This window comes from Grus americana, chromosome 1 (assembly GCF_028858705.1).
Source record: "Grus americana isolate bGruAme1 chromosome 1, bGruAme1.mat, whole genome shotgun sequence".
In the NCBI taxonomy this organism is placed as follows: Eukaryota; Metazoa; Chordata; class Aves; order Gruiformes; family Gruidae; genus Grus; species Grus americana.
This window is the reverse complement of record NC_072852.1, coordinates 174,855,023-174,874,839: the sequence shown is the minus strand read 5'-3', so window position 1 is coordinate 174,874,839 and position 19,817 is coordinate 174,855,023. Positions and strand designations below refer to the sequence as shown.

At 37.2% G+C, this 19,817-nt stretch overlaps 1 protein-coding gene across 4 annotated transcripts; it reads left to right on the top strand.

The window, feature by feature from the left end:
* The first annotated feature begins 234 nt into the window (after nt 1-234).
* Nucleotides 235-18,772, top strand: BORA (BORA aurora kinase A activator). 4 transcript variants are annotated; one of them, XM_054833617.1, is made up of 12 exons: nt 235-273; nt 1,171-1,341; nt 2,299-2,405; nt 5,847-5,892; nt 7,267-7,348; nt 8,001-8,066; nt 8,820-8,876; nt 10,089-10,306; nt 11,647-11,800; nt 12,761-13,362; nt 13,775-13,906; nt 15,393-18,772. In XM_054833617.1, the coding sequence occupies exons 2-12, from the start codon at nt 1,186-1,188 to the stop codon at nt 15,576-15,578; spliced, it is 1,806 nt and encodes a 601-aa protein (XP_054689592.1). In that variant the 5' UTR covers nt 235-273; nt 1,171-1,185; the 3' UTR covers nt 15,579-18,772. The 4 variants fall into 4 exon arrangements, with proteins under 4 accessions (XP_054689592.1, XP_054689601.1, XP_054689581.1 ...); XM_054833626.1 differs by having other exon boundaries at nt 237-438; nt 1,177-1,341; XM_054833606.1 differs by having other exon boundaries at nt 237-438.
* The last annotated feature ends 1,045 nt before the right edge of the window (nt 18,773-19,817 follow it).

The window sequence follows — 19,817 nt, the reverse complement described above, 5'->3', positions numbered from 1 at the left end:
GCCCCGAACGGAACCAGTTCGCTTCAGAACAGCGAGGAAAGGGGCGGGATTTCTTTCGAATTTGTGTAGCGGCTCCTCTGGTGATTGGCCTGTTCGAGAGGGAAGGAAGCCTGCTATTGGTCTGGCAGCGGAGAATGCGCGTCATGATTGGGCAGAGTCCGATAGGGGGCGGGGCTACCTAAAGAGCCGCCCGGCGCGGCGGGGGCGGGAGTTGTGATCTGGGTGAGCATGAGCGGGCGCAGCCGTGTCCCGGCGGCCTGGTAACGGCGGCAGGTAGCTGTGGCCTGGGTCTCGGCCTCCCATCAGCCGCTCGGGGCCGAGGAGAACGGCTCGGGGCGAGGCTCAGTGACACTGTCCAGGGGGAGCAGGGGGCTGTTCTCAGGGGGGCCGAGCGCCGCATCTCCTGTTCTCCTCGCCCTGTGAGAGGGAGCCGCTGTGGTGAGGGAGCCGCTGGGGCACGGCCTGATGGGGGGACACCAGACCCGCCGGCCTCTCTTCCCCCCCCATCCAGTGTGGGAGGGAGCGGTGGCGCTTCCCGGAGCCCCTCGGGGACTAGGGCTGGCCTCAGCCCGTTGGGAGGGTTGGGGGGGGTGGTGTAGCGCCCCAGCGAAGCGAGACCTTTCTGAGGGCGTTATTGCCTCCACGGCTGGGCCGGCCGGCCGGGCAGCACCGGTGGTCTCCCCAGCGGCCGGTATGGCTGCTTCCCGCCGCCCGGGGTTAATTGCCTGCAACCAGAAGGTTCTGGAGTTGTCCGGTGTGGACGAGGCAGGCTTGCTGGCAGCCCCCTCTCGCCGTTGTGGCTGTGGCTCTCCGTACCCCGCTGTGCTTGCTGCTTGACTTGTGGGTAACGCAGGGCTCGCTGGCACTGAGGGGCTCCCGGGGAGATGGTCCCTTCGATACCTCTTATTTCTGAAGCTCCTGAGTGCCAGCGTTCGGTGTGTGAGCTGCCCTCCAGGAGTGTATTTGGCTTCATCGCAGTGTTGTTTCTTCTGGTGGTTTTGTTTGGTTGGTTTTTAATTGACTAATTTCGTTTTTGTTAGTCTTCTAAATGTTTCTGGTTCCTTAAAAATGATTAATCATCTCCCCTCAAAACCTTCAAGGTGATCCTAAAAAGTCAAAATTATAATTTTCCTTTTTTCCCCTCCATTTTTCTTGTCCTCTCTTTTCTAGGTATAGCTCAGTGTTATGGGTGATGCAAAAGAAGCAAAAATGCAGATAACACCAGAAACTCCAGGACGAGTCACAATCTTGAATCCTTTTGAAAGTCCCAGTGATTATTATACTCTTCAGGAGCAGATTGTCTCCAGTCCTTCAGTCTTTAAATCAACGAAATCCTCATCTGTAAGATCTAGTCTTTGGTTGTATAACTATACAGATGTAGTGCTAATATTTTGAAATGCATTAAAAAGTATATTTTATTTAGTGTACTTTATACACTAAACCAAAGAATCCTGGTGGCTTACAGGAGTATGCTGCTTTTAATGCTAATATTGACACTTAGTCTTCCTATCTTCCCATTGTGTTTTTTTTCTTTAGATATTAGGTGTATCACTAGATTAGCATAAACTCGCTAAGTGGCAAAACCAGTTGAAAGTAGATAAAGGACAGTTGTTGGATGCAGTGCTCTTGTCCTACTTAAAGTGAAACAAAACCAGTTCCTACTTACATGCTAAGCTGGTTGGATGCAAGTAAAACTTAATTGCCCTTGTATTTTTCAAATAGGTATTTGAACAATATTTTGTAATTAAGTGTTAAATAAAGGGGTGAAGCTGCTTTATTTCTGGATTGGGTTTTGTTGTGAAGTGTGCATGGCTTTATGAGTGAGACTTTGCGTGATGTGTGTGACGCTGCAACTCCTAAGTCATCTTGGAAACGTGAGGTGAGAGGAAGGCTGCTCTGTTACTTGGATAACTTGGGTTAGATACAGACACTGGGTTTTCATGGAACCATAATTTTGATTATGGCAATCTAGAGGCAACTAAATGTTATCCCAAGTTCTATATCTTTAGTAGATCTGTCCTCAGAAATTGAGAAGAAATTGGCACCTCATTTTATAAATATTAGCTATAACCTTCCACTTTATATTATCTTGTAAATCATTGTTATACCACTACCAGGATAAAGAAGCCTGCTTGACTTACTCATTTTTTTTTAAGTAGATGACTTAAATAGAAACTCTTTTGATTGTCTTTGACAGAAACTATATGGAAGTTATGATTGTGTTGTTCCATTGAGATTTGTCCTGCAGTTTTATCTTTTTAGACTAGCAAGCTTTAAGATGTCCATTTCTTTTTTTAGACACCAGGAAAATTTAGATGGTCTATTGATCAGCTTGCTCTAATAAATCCTGTGGAAATTGACTCGGAAGATGTTCGACGCCAAGCAATGTATTTGAGTCATGCTAGGTAACTTACCATCTGTTTTTATGCAGTTAACTTAGCTTGAATACTAGAACACTGTTCTTTTGCTTTATTGACATTTCAACACAGCATTAAAGACTTCTTATTCAAATCTTTTAACATAGATTTTTATGTGTCCCTGATGTGGAGATAATATTTAGATGAGGCTGCCTCTGTCTCACTCTTTTTTAATGTTAAGAACTGCTGATCCACTCTGCAGTTTGGAAGACAGCCAGGTAAAAGTGGTCAACAGAAGCAAGAAAATGTCTTGTTAATGATTGTTACCAACCTACCTCTGCTGCTCCTTGTCACAACACAATTCATCTTAGAGTGTTCTATACTGAGACCTATGAAGTGTAAGTCTTTGGTCTCTGGGACTCCTGCAGAAGGGTAGAGCTGGGAAAGCTAGCTAGGTAAATCAGTAGCCCCTTTGAAAGGTATGGATTGGACTTAGTGTGAAGGAGGGAAGACCAATAAGCTTGCCATCTTTGAGGAGGAGGAGATTGCTAGTTACTTGAAATAATTTGGGGATCTTGATCTCAACTTTTTTCCTTTCTCTGAAAATAACTTCCATGGGGAGAACAAATGAGTAAGTAAAACAGGCTTGGTACTCACAGCTCGCCTTGAGGGATAGTCTTACTAATAGTACAGAACAACATGCCAAGGGAAGGCCCCAAGTGGTGAATCCTGTGAACAGTCCTGTACATTTCTCAGCTGTGAACTTGCACAAAGAATTGCACCTCATGGCCTGAAGCACCTCAGTAATAGAATAATAAAACAATCCTTCATCCTGTTTATGCCTATAGGACTTTCAAGTCTTATTAGTGGAATGAAACACAGAGGGCTGGTTAGGGCAAGAGGCCTCTCAATATTAGACCTATTGTTCCTACTGTCTCACTGTACCTACATCTCTCTTTTTGAACAGGAAGTGGTCTAAGAAGGAATATTAATTTCTTACTACAGCAGAGATGTAGGAAGAATTTAACTGTTCTCAGCTGTATCTGTGAATCACCTTGTCTTAATGTTGATAATATTTTTCTTAACATCTTGTTGTTTTCTGCCCTTCCTCTAGCAGCCAGTAGGTTTCAGACTTTAATGCTTTTTATATGTTAAAAAGCCTTAAGCCTTATGTTTTTCAGGGAGTCGATTACATTGTTTCTGGAAGCCTATTAGAACACACACACACTAGCTTTAATTTAGATGGCTTGGGTGACAATCCCAATGATGATCAGTGCCATGGCCTATGTATGTAAACATGCACAGTGGGTCCTTTCAGTCTGTCCCACTGTTTCATACCCACTCTGTTTATTTTTATTCTTTAAAAATCACCTGATATGACTAGAAAGAGGCTAATTTGTCTATGTGTAGATTTGTTGTGTCCATTCTTGTTCCAGTGTAGTAGAGACTGAGGTAGTTATTTCTGGTGACTGTAAACTGTACATGGTTAAATGCATATATATATATATTTTTTCATTTGTCTAAGATTTTTTTATGGCAACTAATTTTAATTGGCATTTCAAAATACTGCTTTGTAGATACTAAAGTGTCATAAATACAGCTCTTGATGCTAGAAGTTCCTGAAGTTGTTAGAGCCCGTGCATAATGTTACACAAACTATATACTCCATTTTAGTAATACTTATTAACAAGTAATTTTCTCAATTAGTTGCAAAGACCCACAAGCATAAGAAATTTGGTGTATAAATATTTCAAACTGTTAATTCTCCACTATGTAGTGAAAACAGTTTGGGTAGCAGCATAGTGTAAAACCTCATGAGTGCTTTGTGAAGTCTAAGCATGTATCACGTGTAGACTTAATTTTGTGCAGTATTACTGTTTCCATAAACTGGGCATCATCTATGTACTGTGTATTTATTGCACTGCTTATAAAATGATTAGAACTTCTTTCTGGAGGACTGTGTTAATGACAAATAGGAAGTCTGTCGGTAATTGAGCAGAGCTGCGTTTTGCTAACGTGACGCAGTGTTGTCCATAAACTTTCCTCTTCCTTTTTTATTTCTGCTGGTAGAAATTGAATGTTTGTAAAATGGATGCTATGCTATTATATGTAAAGTATAAAAATATCTGTATTGCACCTTGCATACTGTGTCACAGTTGCAAGTACTCGGTTGCTTGAAGCTGCATGTAAGACTGGCTTGTTCTTATTCTTGCTAAATATGTATGACATTTTCACTTTGTTTTTTTCCTGGAGTTAGGCACTAAAGAAAAAACATCCTCTTCTGCACTAGCTAGCACTTTTAGTGGCAGCTGTTTTCCCACTTCCCCTGTTTCTCCTTTGGAATCTGGCTTGTAGAGATGCTTGATACTCATGGTCTACTATGAATAAATATATGATGATTGTATGCTTTTTTTTTTGGTACAATAATTGAATTTTATGAAGACACTTGCACAGAACTGTCACTTTAGCATCATCTAGGCAGACATAATTAAGATGGCATGTCCAAGTATTGCAGATCTATTCAAAGTATGATTACCATCAAAGAAAGAAGGCTGTGAGGGGAAGCTTATGTATGTATAGATACATCTACATGTGCTTGTGTAGCTAATTATGTCTGTTATGTGATTGATTTCTAAAATTATTCCAGGGTGACTCAGGTATACTAATTATGCATTAAAGTATTTTGTGCTTCAGCTAAGATAATGATGAATATTAATTGTAATTTTTTTTTTTAAACTTATGAACTACATAGAAGTAACTGAAAGTGGGACTTGCAGGTGACCGTTAAAGGGAGTATAAATGTCGAACCTCACACATCATTTGAAGATGGCTGAAGTAACTACAACATTTAAAAAAAAAAAAAAGCTTAAAAGCTGCATAAGGGAACGTGTTAATTGATTCAAACTGAAATATGATATTGCATCCTGAACTGAAGAAAATATGGCAGACTGACTATTTGAAAGGGGGATCCCTGTGTTGGGAAAGTGGGCTGTGTCAGGAATTTAAGTATGCAAACATTCCATGAGTATCTTCTGTTGACCTTTTGTTCCTTACAGCTCAGGTTTCTTTATTCTGCTTGATCTTATAGTGAGATTCTTTGAAAGTCTAATCTCATGGCAACTTTAATAGTAAAATCTGTTCATATGTCAGGTTCAACATAACTAAATGGATTATTTTGGAAGATCAATTATGATTGATTTTTTATTCAGATAAAAATACTTGCTGGTACAAGGAGTAAATAGAAGATTTGCAAATCTGTACTCGTAAATGGTACTGATCTTTTTCAAATGAACTGAGAAGTGCATTTATATTTCTAAATTTATAGTATAAAATTATTGCACATTACAGTAAAAACACAAGATTTACGGTTCAGTGCAATTTCCTTTATAATATTTCTCTTAAGCATCTGTAAAAGATTACATAGTTGGACTTTTTTTTCTAATTATGTGATGGCTTTGATAATTGAGTTGTTTTTCATTTGTTACATAGAATTGATAAGGAGACAGAAGACAGAAGGCAAAAAGCCATTGAGGAGGTAATAAAACTTTCTGTGCTCTCAAATATTGACTTGTTTTAGCTACATACCTACAAAAAAAGATCCACATCTATTATAGGATTTCAAAACCCAGAAATGTATTATATTTTACTGGTCAGTAAGAAAGTAGTTTTGTATCCTCACCCCTTGCTGTTGTAGATGGAATCCACATGGTCTTTTTCTTCCCATGTTCTTTCATATGCCTGTAGGTCAAAGCAGCAGATTTCATGTTGCTTGGCTGGTGGGAATGTAGCTGTAAGAGAACTCTTACAAATAGTTAATTTAAGGTTAAAATAGTGATTATTTTGGGGTTTACAGTAACTGTTAGTGTTAGGTAGCTTCGTTTCTTTAATTGCATTTTTAAAAATACAGCAGAACCTTGGTGATTTTCTATTTCTTCCAAAGTCTGTGTTATTGACCATTTTTATATTGTATCATGCTATTAACAGTTTCTGTCCCTATAAACAAAAAAGATATTTTATGATTCCATAAAGGTGCTATGTAGTTGATCTGCAGCTAAGATTCTCTGTTGTTCTAAATCTGCATTAAAAAGGATATTTCTTCTTTGTGAGGCATAAGCTAATGGATTATGCAGCTGAACAGCTTGAAACCATGTCTCTGATAAAAATTATGCCTTTAATAGTTGGATGTTTCAAGTTGATTTTTTTTCATTTGCTTTAACTCTTGGGTTTTTTTGTGAGAACAGGATTTGCAATGTATTTCTTGAAGCTATGTAATAGTGTTCATCTCCTCAGCATCAGGGTGTTCTAGAATGCAGCTGCGACAGCAGATAGAGTTTCTGGTTCAAAGAAAAAGACTGAAGTGCTAGTACCGATAAATGTTTCACTGCTAACCTGTTTAGCCAAATACAGTAATAATATTGCCAAAAAGCCTTGGTTGTCCACTCCTTTTACTGTTACTGCAGTGTCTCTAGCATTTCTGTAAAATACCTCAATTGTTAAAATACAACAATTTAACAAACTGAAAATTTGAAAAGAATTATGTTAAACTACTGTGCAGGGAGTATGGTAGAGACAATTCAAAATTTTCAGTGAGTGTTAAATGAAACTTTTGTGCAATTCTCACTCTACAGACTTGAAAGATCTGAGGTAGTATGTGTTGTAAAGAACATGGCATCTTCTTCAAATCAAATTGTTTTTTCCTTAACCTCTTTGGGCCTGAAGTAATGAAATATGTTTTGGGTATAAGGCATAACTATAGGTTTGGGGGAAGGAAGAGTTAAAAATCTTAAAATATAGATCTGTGAGTAGCAAAAGATATTACTTAAATTTTTCTTGTTTAGGGCACTAATCTAAATTTGAGAGTCTTCAATTTTTAAAAATGCTTAGATGGTTTCTTTCTATTCTACTCTAGTTTTTCACAAAAAGACTCATAGTTCCTTCTCCTTGGACTGAACACGAAGGCAAGCAAGTTTCTCAGCTTAATTCAACTAAATGTAAGTTGCTTTTGTGTGTCCACCTAAAATTATCTAGCTTTTGGAGAAATGATCAAGTAGCAAATTCTTAAATAAGTGTTAGTGGGTTTTTGCAAGATTTGGAAGAGGCTAAACTGTTAAAAAAATTATCAAGGAGATGCAGCTTGTGGATGGTGTGTCTTTAATTGTCAGTTGTACAATCATCATTTCTTGGACAAAGAACATAAGCCGCAATCCTGACCTGGGAAAGTGAGTGCTGAAAGAAAATGGTATAATGTGTTCCTTTGCTGTATAAAAAGGGTGGATTCTTCATCCTTGTCTTCAAGTCCAGACTGCATGATTTTCTGGAAATCTGTTTTACTTGAACACAGCCTATTTGAGTAAGCATAAACTGGGTTTGTTTTAAATCTCTGTAATGTAAAGGAGGCAGCAGGAGAGAAAGATTTGGGCAAAGTTGATGCTACTTCACTAAGCTTTGTTTGAATAGAAAGGTGCTGAAGTTCTCTTAATCGGCTGTAATGGTAACCTTTCTTCAGTACTCTTTTCTGATCTCTTCCAAACTTTGATGCAAAAATTTTAGTCAGTTGTATTAAATATTCTAAGTTACTGCTACTAGATTTCAAAATTCTATATGCAATCCATACTTAAATTTAAGTTTTTATCTCTTTTACAGCCATAGATCTAAATAACATTTCTCCAATTGGAAGACAGCTGACTTTGCAGCCTGGGAAAAGCAATGGTGGGTAAAAGGCAATGTCTGAAATTACAGGCTTTTTCTGAAGCTAAATAACCCATTTTTTAATGTCTATTTAATTTCAAAAGGAAATTATTTTTTTGTTAATATTCCTGTAGAAATAATTTTGTATGGTACCATTAATTTTAATATCCATTTCGCATAGTAATTTGATTCTATTATACTCTTCCATATTTTTTCAGAAGTAAAAACTGAACTCCTCTGTAGACTGTAGAGTGCATTTTTTCCAACTCAGTGTATGCACTTTTTATGAATTAAAAGTGAATATAAGCCTCAGGTTTATGGCTAAATTACAGTTTCAAGAAACCTTTAATGTGTTGGATTGTTTTGAGTTAGGCAATCTTGATTATTTTCTCTGCCAAATAAATAGCAGAAATCTTAAGACATCTTTTAAACTATTTCATTTTAGATAAATAGGTAGTGGTTTTCCCCAGGGTATTTTGGTGATCTTTCTGTCATTTCCTTTTGAATCCTTCCTTTCTTCAGAGAACTCTCCTCATTTAACAATGTCTCTCTAGAGGCTTTTATGTTACAACCCTTGGTTTTTTTTATCTCTAGGCCTGAGTGTGCTGCATATAGTGTTGCCAAATCAGAATCCTAGCTTTAATTAACACTTTTCCTTATTGCAACTGTAACTTAAATAGCTCAATTGCAATGCAATTTGAAAGTGAATTTTTGTTTTTACAGGTTTAGTAAAAGGTCGCTGCAAGCTAATTTTGTTGGTTTTATTCATTGCAGCTGCTTGTCAGACAGTACTGTCTTTGCCAGTGGATTTTAATTTAGAGAAAATACTAGGTATGTCATGTAATATCTAAATTTAATTACGAATGTCTGAATAGAAAAGAAAAACCTAATGAAAGTTTTAAGTATGTGTTCTAAATAGACAATTATTGCGTGTTGCGTGGGACATCGGACTTACATGATATGATTTGAGTGTAGACATAAAGATAAAAGAGGAGGGATATGGAGGACAACTGGAAATTGAGTAACAATTCTGAATATATAAAAGGCAGTCAGCAGAAGACACCTCCTGCCTCCCCAAATAGAGCAGTTGTTTAACTTAGCAGTTGTTTAACTTAGCAGAGCTGTTTGACTTAGAGATTGCCAGCCATGAGGCTCGTGGCCCAACCTTGCCTTGAGCAAAGCTACACTATAAAGCCATGACTGCTGAGTGGGGAGACAAGAGTCCAAAATAACTGTCTGATTATAATTGCTTTATCAAGCAATTGCTGCCAACTTCTCAGGCAAGGGGGCTGGAAAGGCCAGTTCTTACAGTTCATATATGGGAATAGTGGGTATGGCCAGGTCAGAGCTGCGTGCTCCTATCCCAGTACTGAAGTTCACAATCCTGATGGTGGGTCATCAAAATTAAAACACAAAAATAAAACCATATCTATTCCTTTTGTGTTTTGTCTTAACAAATGTTTCCATCAATGCATCATTTGTGAATTCATGAAAAATTTCTTCTACAAGAATTACTCAATTAGAATAGAGCACAAGCAAAAATGTAAAATAATCTGCTAAATCCTAATATATTTTAATGGGTCTTTGTTAACATCTGTATGCTCATCTACTGTAAACTGCTAACTGCTTTGACTTTGAGTTGAATCTGGTTTGCCTTTGTGTGTATCACAATGACCATCAAAACATATGGGAAAACTGAAAAAGGGTCTAGTTTTGCTTGGGTAGTATAAGAACCCCTTTTTCACAACTCATATGGGAAAAATAATACAATTTTGGGAAAAGGCTAGTAAGTAGATGCTGTCCAATATTTATATATTGCTTTAAATGCAGACTTTATTAAAGGATGATGGGCAGTAGTGGAACCTTGCAAGACAGGATGGACTTTTTGTGATGATAACAAGTGATCCTTTGGGATAGGTGCCTGAATTCCTTGCTGTATTGGTAAATTGGATTAAATGTTTTAATTTAGTTATGTATGTCTCTACAGTAGAAGATTTTTTTTTTCTTGCATTCTCATTGGAAACAACTTCTCCACGTTTCTAGGTGAATATTTTAGAACTGATGAATTTGCAGATCAGTCTCAGGAAAATCTGAGCTCTTCATCACTCAGAAGAAAGCTGTTTTTAGAAGAAAATGGAAGTGTTTCTGAGTGTTTGTCCCCTTCTCTGCATAGTCCATGTGGTAGTCAGCCACTTGGAGTGCTTTGTTCAATTGATATATCTCCAGTTCGGTGCAGAAGCCCTCTTGAAACATCTAGTTCGGTAAGTAGCCGGTTTTGGGGGCTGGATGGGATGTGACTTAGTTGGCACAAGAGTAGTTCTGAGAGCAGGCCGCACCGATTCTGTATTCTAACAGACTTCACGAGATGAACAACCATGTTTTTCATAAGCTACAACTGCTTTGTGAGAGAGTAGGTATTAGACCAAAGGTGTTTGCTTTTTTTTTTCCAAATTCCCATTTCAGAAGAAAAATTATGTGAACAAAAAAAGTCTTACTGAGTTTTTATTATATCAAATTATTATGCTGTGCTGCTATTCTTTCGAATAGAAGGAATTATACTTTAATTTTGTTATGAAAAGCAAGTAGCAACTGATACATATACAAGACTTTCTGAAAGCATGTTGAAACCTTTTTTTCCCATAAAATGTGTAAACAAAAGGGCCTGTTTAAATCCATGAACTGCTGTCTAAAATACTAGTTGATATGAACAGGTGATGTAATTATTTCCCTTATAGCCCATAAACTCATTTATGGTGGAAGAAATGACTTGTGAATCCACAAATGCAGTGCTAAATACAGTTTTTTGTTTTCCATTGACCAGATATTTCAGATGAATAGACATTTATTAGAACACAGAACATAATGTCTGTTTTTAAAATTAAATGAGATGAATCTTATTCCCAGGTGGACATAGCACAGCTAAACTGGTTTAGGTGGTATGGTTTCATTTGTTTGGTGGCTGAAGTGCATGGAAAAAAGGTACCCCAGCAAGAGTGTGGCTTAAAAAAAAAAAGGAAAAAAAAGTCCTCACTATGGTAACCTAGTAAAGAATTCCTACAACATAATTATATTGCTAGAAGTGACTTTTCTTTTTCTACCATACTCTTAAGGAAGATCACAACCACTATTCTTTTTTCTGAAGGAAAAGTGTTTTGTCTGCTCCTGAGCTAAATAATTCAGATAATATGGATGCCATTACAGTATAAATAGAGGCTGGCTTTCTTCTAAATTGTTATGAGTAAGAAGTTGAGATTAAATACTTGACTATATACACAGATAGCATTAATTCCCTGTTTAGGCTTATCATAGTTCTTAAATATAACAGATATTACAGTCTTAGTTGATATTACATGACAATTTGAGTCCATTGCTCTTTTCCTATATGGAGTCATAAAGTCCCAGCAACGAGTTGCAACTGGAATATTTAAGCTAAACTAATCATAGAGATTGTCATTGCGCAGTTCAGTTGTACAGGATTAGTTTTCCTCAGTGTTGCCATATTAAGCTTTTTAATTAGAATACTTTTTACATATACATATTAGTCAAAGTTTACATTATGAAACTAATGCTTGGGTTTTTTTAATTTTCTTTTTAACGGCAGGGTCAGTTTTCCTCAAGCCCTATTCAGGGAGGAACAAGGGCTTACAGTCTTGGAAGTATAACCAGTCCCACATTTCCAGAGGGGTCTCCTGCACATAATGGTTCTCCTACTTTTTCACCAATTGCTTTTCACATAAGAAAGACACCACTGTCAGGTAGGCTTTAATTGTACATGTATTATTCTTTCTTGATTTATATATTTATATATCTATATGTATATAATATATAAATTTTTATATATTTTTATATATATTTATATTTATATGTTTTTATTATTGGTATTTTGCTGCATTCTTACTGGAACTTTTCTGTTCAGAGACAAAGTACTGTGGTTGGCAGACCAGCAGTCTCCTCCTGTACGACATGTTTACTGTTTAGCAGTGAAATATCTTAATGATGTGAAGCAGTGAAGTGTATTTGCTTGCAAAAAATTACCTAGGGGAAAATGTTTTAGAAGACGGAATTGAGACCTAACAGGAATAAAAAAAAAAAATTAAAGTATTAGTCTAGTGTGAGGAGGGGGTTGAAATAAAACTGACTAATGAAGAAATCATGAACATTTTGTGTCCTCGTAGCTCTAGAAAATGTCAGTATTTCGTGTTTCATCCATTGCCTGGAAAGACTTAACACCACGTTTATACATGACTTTCCTCTGATGAGCACTGTGGTGTTTCAGCACCGTTATATATGGAGATTGCATATGTTAGATTTGCTACCCAAATTTTTTTAAGTGCCAATAGAATATATGTAATTATATTTTTTCAGAAGAAGGCTACAGAACCAGCCTTAACGCATTTTTCCTGTGAGCACTGCGTGGTATTGCCATTTGAAAATGTAAGACCTCTGATACAGTAAACTATATCATAGGAAACAAATTTGGTGGTAAAAACAGGATAAAAACTTGCCTTTACCATGACCTTTACCATAATAGTTCAAATGCAGTTTAAACTACCCCTTGGAGCCAGGAAGTAGTGCTGTGTGAAATACTATGTAGTTGGCTATAATTATTCGAAGGACTGTAGGGTTTTGAGGATAATGACTTTAACTCCATCTGATATATAATGGAATAACTTTGCTCGTTGTTGGTTTTTTTTTTTTTTCTTCCCTGTGGACAGACCAAAGACAATTTACATTTCGTTCTCCAGATATTCCTTCTTCCTCAAATAGAATGACCCCCCCAAGTACAAGAAGTCCTTATATAGATGGTTGTTCTCCAATTAAAAATTGTTCTCCGATGAGGCTTGGAGCATGTAGAGGAACTGCCCAGTATCAGACTTCTGTCATTAGAATACCAATTGCAGTTGAAAATCATGGTGAGGATGAGGAAGACAAGGAAAATGCTTCTCCAGCAGAAGCTCGGTTCCCAGAAATGGATAATGGAATAAACGTACGTCAGCAAGACAGTGATGCTTTTGCACGTGGTACGCATCTTGTCGTAGCAACTGTGTCTATTGCACCAGATCACTCAGAAGCTTGTCATCAAAGGTTGTCGTCATTTCATGATATAGAAGGCTCAAAGGAAAATAATACTGTAGATATGGCTGATGCAGCTGAAGTGTCAGAGGAAACCACTTGGATAAAGGAAACAATCGGAAATAGCAACGCACCGATGACCAGCTTTATGACAGGGATTACTTTCAGTATTGAAAACTCTCGCATGTGCATGTCACCTCTTGCAGAAAGCAGTGCAATTCCTTGTGACAACAGTAGTATTCAGGTAAAAATAAAAATCTTTTTTTTGTTTTTCTGTAAACCTGAGCTCGAAATAGTAACTTTTACTATGTATACCAGTCTGGAAGTAATTGTCTATTTTCTCTAATTGGATGTGGCATTGCAGGTGGCATTGTGACATTTATTCCTTCCCCCTCACCCCCTTTTTCCTCTCTCAGTGACTCCACATAACAATTATAAATTATTTTTGTGTTACTACGTACAGTAATACGTTTAACTTAATCCAAACTAATTCTGACAGACCTGTTTACAATTTGCTTTTGTTATTAACTGATGGTAGTTGGTTTGTTGGATTAAGTTCTGTCAATCAAATGGAAGTCATAAACCCCTCAGATTCTCAAACCTGTTATTGGCGATAAATTGCAGTACATTTTTAAAGCCCTGCTTCTTGATTTCAGGTGGACAGTGGTTATAATACACAGACTTGTGGAAGCAGCATTATGGATACTGCGGGGGCTGAAAACAGTTGCAGAGAAAATGATGTGAATACTAACGTGTTTCAGAATAAATCTCAGCTTCTTAGAACAAAGGTAGGAGTTAAACTGTGATACAAAAGTGATAGGCTTCCCATCTAAAGCATCCATTCCCTATTTTATTTGGTTTCAGGGAGCGAGGGGAGAGACTGCCAGGTGGTAATAGAGAACATGTTAATGTAGCATCATTTCTAGTATTATGTTGAAAACAAGGAATAAATGCAGTACAAATATTGTAAGCTGGCAATAAAATTAATGTGTTGTATGACAAAGGCAAAGGTGATTTCAGGGGAAACTGAAGTATGTGCATAATAGGTAGTTGTGAGGCTGCTTATTTTTGTTTCTTTTTTTCTTGCTCCTTTATTTTTTTTTTATTGCTAAGTTTTTAAACATGTGCCTGTGGAGATGCACTTTTTTTGGGAAAAATTGTCCGCCATTTCTTTTCATAAACTAGCCTCAAGTTTCCTAGACCATAGCTGGCATGCTGACTTGGTGGGGAACTTTCTGGTTAGGTACAGTCTTTTGATCACAAGCCCTTTGATGACCTATCTTAAAACCAAAACAATCTACAAAAGACAATACATATCCAGCAAGGCTCCCAAGCTCTGAATCTTGTGACTGATGAGAAGGAGTTCTACTTCTTCCAGAGAATGGGAAGCAAGGCTAGTTTCTTTGGAGGAGAGAGCAAAGATCACTTCCTCTCGCTTAGTAATTATGGTCTTATGGTCTTAGAAACTTAATAGTTTATGGTCTACCACTTGGCATTGTTTATAGTCATTGAAGGGGAGACAGTACTGGCCAGTAGCACCAGATTATAAAAAAGCTCGAGTTGAGCCCATTCAGCCCTGCTTTCATTTGTATATTTGAAATACTCATAGCCGCTTCTCTGCCAAGGTAAAGTGCAGATTGATAGTGTCTTATAGACCACTGACATAAAATTTTGAACTCTCCTCATTTAAGATTAGGATAACCATGCCCTTACAGGAAGAATAGCTGGATTTTTTATCTTTAACTTTTAAAACTACTGGTCTGCGCTGAGGTCTTGCCCCAGTCACCCTGTTGGACATGGATTATACACGTGAATGTGTTCATCAGAATCCAACCTGTCCTAGAGACTCGCCAATGCCATGCAGCTGTCTTCTCCCACTGCTAGTCTTCCAATTGCTATATCCTGACTAAGCTCAACTTTGCATTTTGGACTGGGATTTAAGTGTGGAGGCATTAAGTACTTCATTCAACTCTCACAACAGAGATCCCACAGAGAATGGAAAGAAAAAAGCGTGGACATTGATGGCTGAAAGAATCCAGTCTGGCTCGTTCAGAGCATGTGTGATCTGAAAGGAGGTTCTTGCTGACAGCACGTCTCGAAGATTTGTGCAGAGAAAACACTCTTTTGTTTCTTTTTTTATTCAGAAAGGGAGAAATGGGAGGCTAAGGTACTAATTGTAACTTGAAATTTTCAGATAGTAAGTTTGGATCTTGTTTCTTTTGGGGAATTTTTTGTGAAAATGGTTTTAAAATTAACTTTTCCTTATTAACCTAGGAATGTTCTGCTTTAAACCATAAGGACAATCAGTTGCTGAGAGCAAAATCTCCAGAGAAGCAATCCTGTTTCCAAAAAGCAAATACACATAGTACAGTATTTGGTCAAAATACAACTTGCAACATTTCTGCCTGGAAACATAAAAATGAAAATCAAGTTCAGGGATTTCACAAAAATGGTATGTAGTTTTCTGATGGAGAACTTAAATTGTGTTGTCTAATAAATTTTTATATATGTGACCTCAATTACTTGGATTATACATACTATTTTGCTTTTTTAATGCAAATGTAATAAATTGTCTGGTATATATTAAGGGAGTTTTTAAATAACGTGTTTTTTTTCAGGTCTTGTTAACAAATTTATTGGTATCATAACGTGATCCTTTGGAAAATTAAGGCAGCTAGACTTGGTACAAAGAAACCATAGGGTTTTCTCAGAATTGTGTTCCTTCTGTGATTAGGGTAGATTCCGTGAGGAGGCTTGTTTTGAAAGCTTGGATATAACTTCAGCTTCAAGAGGAGGATTTTAGATAGACTGAGCAAACCTCAGGTAACTTGCATAGGAGATAACAAAACTGCAAAACCACCTGCATTTTAACAGCCAACTCCCAAAGGCATGAGGAAAACTTTTATTCGGAGGAGAAAGAAAGGAAAGGAGTATTAGTTTTGATTTGGATTTCTTTTCCCCTGGTTGGATTTATTGTGTGGCTTCAGGAATACTAGCACTGGTACCAAAAAAGAGTTGCTGGATGGAAATGAACTGCTTTGGGGTGTGATGAGAGCAGGGCTGGGGTAACAGGAGAGGGGTGAGTGTCTGTCAGTATTGGTCTAAAGTCACAGCGATCAAACTCAGCTGGGACTTTCATGAGGAAAGAATGAAACTACAGTGTTCCAGAAATGGGTCTCTGGAATATGTGTATGTTTTACAGTAGACTGCAAACTGTTAAAAATGGGTGCTTTGATTTTAATACCAGCTACTCCTTTTAATTAAGTTCTCCTTGTGAACAACTGCATGAAAACTCTATTCCAGTTATGGAAATTACATACTTTTCCACAATTAAAAAAAAAAAAAGTTTAATTCTCTTAGTAATAAAATAATCTATATGTCAGAAGAAGCCTTTTAGCAATTCTTTGATCAGTTTTTTTCCTTGGTTTGACAGAAATCAAGGAAAAGGACAGGTGGCAGAAATCTTTTAATAGGAAAATAGAATCTCTTTCCCCTAAACAAGCAGTTCTTAGTCTTAAAACTGCACATCCATCAGTTACCTTTACCATGTACTTAAGTAAGATGTATTATTGGTTACTTTAAAATTAAATGATCGTGTTGTTACTTTAGTAATTGTATTAGTACTAATCTTGAAGCTGATCACCTGACTCCACCAGTGTCTCTTAAGAACACTTGCATCCAAATTGATGCTCTGGTACCCTTTCAAAGGAACGTAAGAAGGTGCAATAAGTTTAATTACTCTCACTACATCATTAAAAGAATGGTGCAGCCATTCTTCTATTAAAATGAACCATTACACTTCTACATCCCTTTAATGTTTAATTGCCAGTAGTATTACATCTGCTTACAGAAATTACCAAAATATTTAGAAACATAATCAATTTTTGCATGCCACTTATTGGAAAAAGTATTTAATATAAATAAACTATTGATACTTTCAAGAAAACCATCGATGAACAAAAGTAATGGAATGAGGAGGGTCTGGAAGCCCAGAACTCCTTTTGCCCGATCAAATCAGATTTGCTTAAGTTTGATTGGATTTGTTTAGAAGAACCTTCTGAAATTCTTGTGAATGGGGGAAAAACCCCCATATGGTAATCTTCTAGCCTTAGAGACTAAGAGGGGGAAGAGACAGAGGGGAAATGCTGAGATTTCAGGGCGTTGTAGAGCTCTGAAGTAAACTTTGTTGGAGTAATCAAAAAGAAATCTCATGCGTGCTTCAGGTGAAGTAGTCTTTCTGTCTTTTCCTAGCAAGGATACTGGAGGGAAGTTCTGCTCCCTGTTCTGTCCCACGACTCACAGAATGGCTTTGTACCGAACAGGTAGACTGTGGCTGATGAGTAGCTATTGGTGCTCTAAGCCTCAAACAGTTGGTCAGACCTAAATTTGAAGGCAACTGACAACATTTTTTTAAAAATCTCAAAAGGGGATGTATGAATGGAATTACACAGCATTACAAAGAATGAGTTAGATCTGAGACTTGTGTGCGAGTGTCGTATGAATAGGAAAGTTCTTGAAATATTTTCATTAATAACTCACCAGTGGTGGCTTTCTGAGAAATATACTTGAAGGAAAAGGGAAACTTCTATACCATTGTTAAAGCATCATTTGGTTTTAGTTCTCACATTGCAAAAATAATAATTAAAAAAATACTTTAGATTTCTAACCAGCAAGCATGATATGCATTGTTTTTACTTCCATAGCAATTTCATCAACATTTCTGTAACACGTATCTTATTGACAGCAATTGAACCTAACATCCTGAATTACCTATTTCATGATCTTGTAACGGTGCCCTACTAAAAGCTGGAAATACACTGAATTGATAACTTTTAGGGGAGGAATTTTGTGAGAGAATGAACTTAGACTTCTGGAAAATGAATTTATTGAATAGGGCATTCAGAATGTTCTTAACTTTAGCTTGGAAGGTTTGTAGCTCAAAAGCAAGACACAGCTTGTCTGAGATTTAAAAGTTATTTTAAACTTTTAAACGTCTTTTCTGTTGCTCATGATAATTCTAACAATAATCAGTTGAAAGGGTGAATTTCAAATTTCTGGACTGTACAAAGGATTTATTTTTGCAAGTGTGATTACTAGAAATAGTAGTAATGTTAATATAAAGGGGAAGATGAGAAGAAGCAGGGTAGTCCAAATTATGATCCACTTCTGAACTGTTTGACATGATATGTATAAATAAGATTTGATTTTTTAAATTTTTTTATTCTTTATAATGATATGTTCAATGATCAGAGGCTTTCAAAGTATTCAGAAATAAAAAAGCAATCACTAAAATATTTAATTGCACCCTATGTAAGTATTTACTTAAATGTAAGGGAAAAGGAACAGCAGCAGTGGGTGAATGTGAGAGTTAAGGATTCCTCTGCAATAAATTGCCTATATTTTCTGTCCTGTTTTATAGTCTTCAATAAGATAGGAATTATTTATTTTATGAAAACATGCTTTTTTATTATGTTTGCATAATTATTTTGTGGAAGAAACCTACTGTGCAAATTATTGTGGAAATCATTCGACCATTCTGTTTCTCTAGTTGTACTTGATGCATTGGTTGGCACATGTTGCACGAAACGGTCATTGTTTACAGTAAATTAACTTCAGTAGTTTTAGCAAGAGTCCTTTAACATGTATAATTGTAAATTGAGTAGTGAAACAGAATAAAGACACCTCTTTCATACCTAGGTTGTTTGTATTTTCTTTGCTACAGCTTACAGCATCTTTCATTTGAGTGCTGCCTGTAACACACGTAGGTGCATATTTGGGTGGGGATCAGGGAAGGGGCTTGGCAAGCTTTTGCTCCTATACACACAGTTGAAAATTATATATAATATATGGTGCTGAATTAAAAGTGCAGTACCAGTTATAGATCCGGTGCTCTGTACATCTTTGTTGAAATTAAATTTTAATTTTAAAGTTTCTTAGAGCCTTTTTAGACTAGTGGTGACAGGCTTCAAATGTTTCGTTCGCAGGGTGTGAGGTTTTTCTGCTGCAAACACGTTAATAGTCTCCTTTTGATGCCTTTTATAAATACCTACTTTATAAATCTGATCCGGTCCTTCAAAGTGACAGCATATAGGAGGCTGGGTAAGTACAGCCAAGTGACAACATGTACTGATAAACTGTGCCCCACTGATTGCCCAAGGAAAGCCCTGAGGAGTAAGCGAGTAGTACAGAAGCCTGTGAGCTGTGTAAGATCTTTGAAGATCTCTCGAGGAACACCTGTACCTTGCAGGATGGCAGTTTCTTGGCTTGGAGAGCTAGGAACTGGCGTCAGCAGAACCAGCACATGGGTGCTGAAGCTAGAATGAAAGCTATGGTAATGCCAGGCAGGCTGGAGGGTAGCTTTGCTGAAATCAATAGCAACCACCTCCACAGAAGCTCGGTCTCCCTCGTTTCTGCAGTGGGAGTTCAGCATCGAGTCTAGGACCAGACTGAAAATTACTTCAGTCCTCACAGCACATAAAACATGCGTTATGACTACATAGCCAGGTGACGTAGCTTGGCTGTAACAATGCAGTTCAAGGCTCAAAATGTTTGGGTTGTATTTTTGAGAATTCTAGTAATTCTAACAAAGCCAGCGCAAGCTAGAATGATCACTGCTAAACCTGTCATTACACAAAATTCCATGAGTAACGCAAATAAAAGTGATGGTTTCCATCCTGTTTTAAAGGCACTTCATCAGAG

Coding starts and splice junctions, on each gene's coding strand:
- BORA (XM_054833617.1), top strand. CDS start 1,186: ATGGGTGATGCAAAAGAAGCAAAAATGCAGATAACACCAGAAACTCCA. Junction 2,406..5,846: donor ATGTATTTGAGTCATGCTAG/GTAACTTACCAT, acceptor TTTGTTACATAG/AATTGATAAGGAGACAGAAG. Junction 13,907..15,392: donor CTCAGCTTCTTAGAACAAAG/GTAGGAGTTAAA, acceptor TTATTAACCTAG/GAATGTTCTGCTTTAAACCA.